Genomic DNA, 7,146 nt, shown 5'->3' with positions numbered 1-7,146 from the left:
ATATAGTTGAATTAACTTGATTTAAAATTAATTATATCAAATTAAGTAAAGTAAATACGGTAAGTTGCAAAAATGGCAGCATACATAATAATTGTATACAAACATATAAAAATAGATTTACATGTATTTATACTCAACTCAAATCAACCCAACTTTCAACTCAAATCAAAAACCATCAGAATTAGGCAATAGTAATGTGTGCCAGAAATATATATTTTGTTAGGTGTTTGAGATGGTAAGGTACAGGTGAGTTCAACGTACTAAACTGGGCATTGACAGGTACCTTAGGAAGGTTTCCTTGTGTGATACAAAAAATGAAATTATAAATTATTTTTCAAAATCAAAATACCTTTGGGCAGGACAACTATATGTAGGGCATTGTCCCCTTTTGACTGCCGCCTTAAAAGCATGGGGAAGGGCGTATGAATTAAGTTTCACAGTACTATCACAATGTTTTCTACTGTACAAGCACAACTTCAGGCTATGGGTAAGAGGCCATTGCTGTCATGAAAAAGGTGGACAACCTTGATTGATTTAGACATAACAATTTCATATTTATAGGGATCTCAGAATCCTAACCCCTCCCCACCATAGCACAAATTATGCACTAATATTTTCCCTAAGGCACTACACCTATAAGCACTTTGTAAAGTAGAATATGCCCACTTTGCGGGTCCCTTGAGCTCCAGTGGATCTACTCCATGACCTGACTAGCCAGATATTTAGAATTCACAGACAAATCTCATTTATTTCATGCCTATCATATTCAGTGGAATCTAGTCCTTAATTGTCACAAAATCTTAGTCTTCTCAGATTACTGGGCCCAGGACACAAGACAACACAAAGCTGTTTCAAATGGAAATCAGCAACATTTTTCTGCTCCCTGTCTGTTTTTTTGTTATAAGTGGCATTTTTATATTTACTTCCTCTCATAGCTAATTCACCCCCACATCTGTCCAGTCCTGGAGAATACGGATGCCAGTGACTGTTGGGGATTTTCTGGAATTGCTTAACTTACTTGTCATATACTGCCCCACTACTGCTGTATGCATTATTCTTGAGCATTCTTGCTAAAAGTCTTAGAAAGAGCTTATAGTTGTCCCAATAATGAAATGAAGTGGTAGGTTATCTGAAGAAACTGAAGGCTGTCCTTATGCAATTTTTGCTTACTTAAGAATTCATAAATCCTTATCAGTAAAAGCTTAAAGTTGGAAAGGCAGTAATCTATTTGATTGCAGATGGCCTCCTATTCCATGCAGCTCCCTTAATCAACATTTTCTATCTATAGCATCTTACACACAAGATCCTGGACCAAACAGCACATGATACGAGTAGGTGATGGCACTTCATAAACAATCTCACCTTTCAGGGGTTTATTTATAACTTTTCTGATGTGTAGAGACAATTACTCTTACTTTCTCACTGCGCACAATGGGCCTGATTTATTAATGTTCCATGGCTGGAGAGGATACCCTTTCAACAGTGAACCTGGGTGATCCAGCAAACCTGTAATTAATTTCTTAAAAGTCATTTGCTACTTGTTAGCAAATGTTTTTAATCCTGGACCAGATCCATTTCAGGTTTGCTGGATCACCCAGCTTCACTGATGAAAGTGTATCTTCTCCAGCCTTGGAGAGCTTTAATTAATGAGGCCTATTATTTGTCCAGATTGGATTCTGGTCAGCAACAATATGTAACATTTTTTTTTTATCTCTGACTATGCCCCTGTGGCCCTACATGTATGCAACAGTTTATTACAGAAGGTCAATTTTTGTGTGGCATTTTTCTTCCTCTCATTCAAACAATTCCAACAACATCTAGAACATCGTCAAATATATTTTGAATTACAGTGGTTTTCACAAATCTGTACCTAAATTATACTAAGCAAATAGCTAAAGCTGTTCTGCAAGGATTTTGCAAAATTGTAGCATGCTGTACCATCCTGATACAGAAAACTAAAAAAAAAATGTATCCAAAGGTCTGTCTAACCAAAGGCCAAACGCACACAGAGATAGGCATTTATCCTCCCTGCTATGAAACCAATAAATAAGTTTAAGTCTAACCAATTAACTTCAGAAGTCACATAATCACATGACCCACCTGTGTGCAGCGTGTCAAATGATCTATATATATTGTAAATTGACTGTTCTTAATTCCCTCACTGTACAGCACCACTACACAACATGAAGAAGGAACACTCCAAACAGATGAGAGACAAATTTATTGTGAGACATGAGTTATGAAAAATAATAGAGCACCATTAAATTCTTTAAAATGAAATGGAAAAAAATATGACACCACTACAAATCTGACAAGGGAAGGCTGGCAAAGACCCACAGCACAGGGTATCTATCCATATAGCCTATTTAAGCTGTACAATCTACACAGCAGAGCTAAAGAAAAAAAATATGAATACATGTGAATTAAAATGACATTCGACTAACAGCAAGTGGCAATCCCCACCCCTCCCCCAAATACATGAAAGAAGGTTTTCTGTTTAGGAGCTATTTGTCCATCATAGGAAAGCTATGTGTGGTATAAAACAAAAAAGATGAAGGTTCACCTTCTAGTACTACAGGAAGCCTTGATATATGGCTAAATCTAGAATAAAAAGTGGTTTAAAATTAGATCCCACTGTTTGTACTTTCTGTGATACTGCAATTTACTGTATAATCAATATTTTGTTATTAATGTTGTATTAATTTCCCTTTAAAAATCAATGAAAATATTTTTTAAAAAAGTAGTTTAAAGTAAACCATTTAAATGTCTTGGAATGAACAATTCAAAGTCAGAAATCAATCCAGTTGAAAGTCTAAGACATGATGTATAGGTTGATGTACACCAGTACAACCCATGTAACCTGAAGGAGTTGCCATGAGGAATGGATGAAAATCCCAGAGGCTAGATGTAAAAACTTTTGCACCCTCAAAGTGGTGGACATGTTGTGTAAATAAAATGGTGCTAACATCTAAAAATCTATTTTTCTTCCAGGTTGCAATGCAACAAAGCAGGAATCACCAAGGAGGATTCATTATTTTACAAGGCACTTTACAGTGTGCTTACCGCAACTTTTATTTTCCTCATGCCTGATATAAAACATAATATTTCTCTTTAGCAAGTTAGAACTTTTTCTCCTTTCTATCCCCAATTTGTTCCTATCCTACTCCTTTATCTCACCATTAAATAAACTTTCGTTTTCATTTTCTTGGACACTTTAATAGTATTTTGACACATTCTTTCAAAATATAAAAGTCATAAAATTGTTTTCTTTAAAATGAAAAACTGATGATGCATGTAAAGTATTGTACTTCAGTTTATTCTACAGTAATTTGCTGCTTTCAAATATAAATATATTGTTCATTGTTCTACTATTTCTGTGAGTCTATACTACTACAATTTGTACTTTACATATCTATTGTTAAAATGGCTCATATAATAATATATTATGTTTTGTGTTTTTTTTTTAATAAAAATCACTTTGAGCCGCTGTTTCTCTTTATTGCAAAGACTTTTGTTAAACTGTTTTGTTTAAAGTGCCAACATATATTGCAGCAATGTACAATAAATAAGGATTGCAAATCATAGACAGATACAAACAATGACAGGGACAATGAGATGACTCAAATGAGATTACTATCTAACAGACTATTTACACCTGACTTCTACTATTAGATTTAGTCCAATATTCCAGTACTTTGGCCCTTGCACTTTTTAAATTGTTTCCAGCTTTTGTGCACCTGTCAAAAGCAACAGTTGTATTTTACATAAGCGACGGCTTGTGTAAAATGGCTACATTAGTAACGGACAACGCTGATTTTTCTCACTCACGTCTGAATATTTTGAAGGATACAAAAGAGAAGATTTAGGCTCAGCCAATTTGTTATTATGCATGAAAGAAAGGACAGGTGAGGTTACAGGGGACACTTAAAACTAGAAATGCATTATTATGGAGGCTAATTCCTTTCTCAGTCTGCATGTATCAATTTCACTTGCACCAATGTTATACTCATTATACTTTTGATCCATTTTATATCCATTTGATCCATATTCTTAGTTTCAATATTTTCTAATTAAGTTACATCTTTTTAGGGCAATACAAATAGAAGATAATAAAAAGAATTGTCCATGTAAAAAAGTTTATTGAGATAAAGGCATAATAGTCCGATTTCATTTGTGCCCACTTCTTAAAAGCGGGGGCAGAGGCATCTCTGAAAAATAGTGTCCAAGCAGCATATATAAAACCAGAAGTAACAAATGGTAGTGCGGCCCATCTCCAGGGCTCAGGCAAAAGTCCCAGAGAAACACAAACTTAGTGGGGTCTTGTGCATAAATAGAAATAGAGAGTTGCGTCCTTTGCCCTGAGTAGCAATAATAAGGAGATCAAATAAACATAGAGGGCCTGATTTAATAAAGCTCTCCAAGACTGGAGAGGATACACTTTCACCAGTGAAGGTGGATGATCAAAGAAAACCTGGAATGGAATTCTTCAAAGTCATTTGCTATTTGTTAGCAGATGTTTTCAATTCTGGACCAGATCCATTCCAGGTTTGTTGAATCACCCAGCTTCACTGATGAAAGTGTATCCTCTCCAGCCTTGGAGAGCTTTAGTAAATCAGGTGTATAGAAAGAGCCCAAAAAGGGCAACAAAAAATAATTGATCCACAATAAATAAAATACCTGATTTTATATTTTTTTGTTTCATATTCTAGCTTTACAAAATCTAGGCATATTAAAATACAAACAAAATTTAAAGGGGACCTACCTAGAGATTACATTTAAAAGCAATCTGATAGCCTGGAAGCTAATCATTGGGTTTTAGTAGATCCAATTACAATCATGTGGTTAAATGTGAGGTAAATTGTGAGTCAAACTACTAAACATCCAATCTGTATACTCATGCGGGGTCAGTGATTCAGAAAGAATTTAGGGCAGAGGATCAGAAGAACACCAACCAGGGAAACATTTTAGAACCAGGTCAGAAAATCAGAAACAGCTGGACTGTCCGATGCATATTAATGGGTGGTAAGGGACAATTGTATGGTTGTCCATCATGTAATCACTGGGACAGCCAATCACATGTCTTTGTTTACAAACAAGCTCGGTACAGGCAGATCAGGTCATTGTCCCTCACAGAAAAAGAGATATTTGAAAGAAGCACTTGTCAGGCACCATTTGTCAACAAAAATTTATTTAGGTAGGGAGATCAGTGAAAGAATTTTATTCAATTTGCAGCAATTACAATAAAGAATCATTATATATTTAAATGTAAATTTAAGTTTAAGGTACAGGACATTTCTAAAGATATAGCTGGAGATCCTTGAATAGGTTTTGGGGGCCAGGAGCAAAGAAATATATTACCTAACTTTTTTCCCATCGTCGTTTGGAAAAGTTTAAAGTAAAAAAATTAGATTTTTTGAAAACTTAAGCAATTTGGTTAAAACACCCCCCTACTACCTCTTCTACTGATTGTTGGCAGCTAGTACAAGAATTGAAAAGACATGCAAAATATATATATATTTGTCTAGACATCTAAACATGCATCAAACTCAAACATACATTCAAAATTTACTATTTCGTGGCTGATGAAATTAGTTAAAATAAAAGATGTTTGAACTAGGTAGGGTCGTAGAAAAGGACAGAGGTTGCAGTTCAGTATGGAGAAATGTCTCAAAGATTGGGCTAACTTTTTGAATAAAAGAATAGCATCTTTTTGCTGCATTCACTTTCCATTTGTTAAATACCTCCTTAGTGCTATAAAGAAAAAATACCAGTGCTATGCTGTAATAAAATAAACGTTTCCATTGTTTGATATTGTATTTTTACAAATTCTCTGTGTATATAAGTATAGACAGGTATGTTTAAGTTTGGGGTTTGTTATTATTATGAGTATTGGACTTAGAGCTGCATAACAACAAGCAACAAATATCCGAATATCATTCATTTCAGTACTCACTTTGGGTAATGATAATGTATAGATCCACAAAGAGTTATCTAATCCAAAAAGCACAACATAAAGTGCTACTAATAAAAAGACTGCCCTTGAAGCTTTATCTTTTGCTGATCTCCTTTGAGGTTTGTTCAAACTCTTCATTCTTCTCATACTCCTTTCATGGCTAAATAAAGTATATACAATATAGCTGCTTGCTGCAATCATTAGTGTCACAAAAATCAAATCCCGAACAGTGTAAAAAACTCCATTGGCAATGTAAGATATCTGAGTTATGAATTCTGCATCACAATAGATCACATGAAGGGCATAAACTGTAGATATATTACTCCTGGCATGGGCATTCATGACAAAGACAGGATATGTTGATAAATTCATAATGCAACAGACCAAAATGATAATACCCGGATTTTTTGACACTTTTTGTTTTAGGTGCACCCAAATCCCTGTCATTGGGGCAATGAGAATACATTGGTGGCAGCTTAGTAAGCTGGTAACACCTATAGACATTGCCCTGTTCACTCTATAGGTGTATAGAACAAGTTTGCACTCTGTATCATCAAGCAAATTCTCAACACCTATAGCATCCAATGTCTGTGGAATAACACGTGAAATGACAATAAGAAGGTTATTAAAGGATAGCACTGTCAATATTATGTTATATGATAATAATTTTCTTTCTTTCATTCTGATGTAAGTAAATTGTCCTAAAATAAAAACATTCCCTGGGATACCCATTATCATCAAAAGCATAAATGCAGCAGCTTTGAGCATTTGGTTGAGATCCATGGAAATTAATTTCTGAAAAGATAAAAAAATAGATATTTTAGATTAAAAATAAGTGGAGAAACAGAAACAGAGCAAAGCTAAAAGAAAACCTATGTAGATTTGCAATTTTGACTACCTCATTGTTATCATTGAGGTATTTATTTACCTTTTTTTCCAAAATATCAGAAATACCTTTTCAAGACATTTCAAGAAAATGTTACCAATACAGTGAAATGCATTGCCATATGAGGGGAAGGTAAAAAAAAAAAAGGTAGTGTTTAGAGATGTAACAGATTTTAAATAACTGGTATGGCAGGGGTGTCCAAACTTTTTGCAAAGAGGGCCAGATTTGGTGTAGTGAAAATGTGTGGGGGCCGTCCAGCACGTACTCAGGGTTAGTGTGGGCATAGTCTGCACAGGTCCCGCCAATA

General features: G+C 34.7%; 1 protein-coding gene across 1 annotated transcript; it reads right to left on the bottom strand.

Moving 5' to 3' along the window:
• Positions 1 to 5,773: 5,773 nt before the first annotated feature.
• Positions 5,774 to 6,736, bottom strand: LOC140331333 (olfactory receptor class A-like protein 1). Its single transcript, XM_072412316.1, has one exon. It carries the CDS (start codon positions 6,734 to 6,736, stop codon positions 5,774 to 5,776), a length of 963 nt encoding a protein of 320 aa, XP_072268417.1.
• Positions 6,737 to 7,146: the final 410 nt, after the last annotated feature.

Source organism: Pyxicephalus adspersus, chromosome 1 (genome assembly GCF_032062135.1).
Source record: "Pyxicephalus adspersus chromosome 1, UCB_Pads_2.0, whole genome shotgun sequence".
NCBI lineage: Eukaryota > Metazoa > Chordata > Amphibia > Anura > Pyxicephalidae > Pyxicephalus > Pyxicephalus adspersus.
Note: the sequence above shows the minus strand (reverse complement) of the source record. Positions and strands in the feature narration are given on the sequence as shown.

What these genes read in the sequence shown, in the direction of transcription:
- LOC140331333 (XM_072412316.1), bottom strand. Translation starts at nt 6,736, where the DNA reads ATGGATCTCAACCAAATGCTCAAAGCTGCTGCATTTATGCTTTTGATG.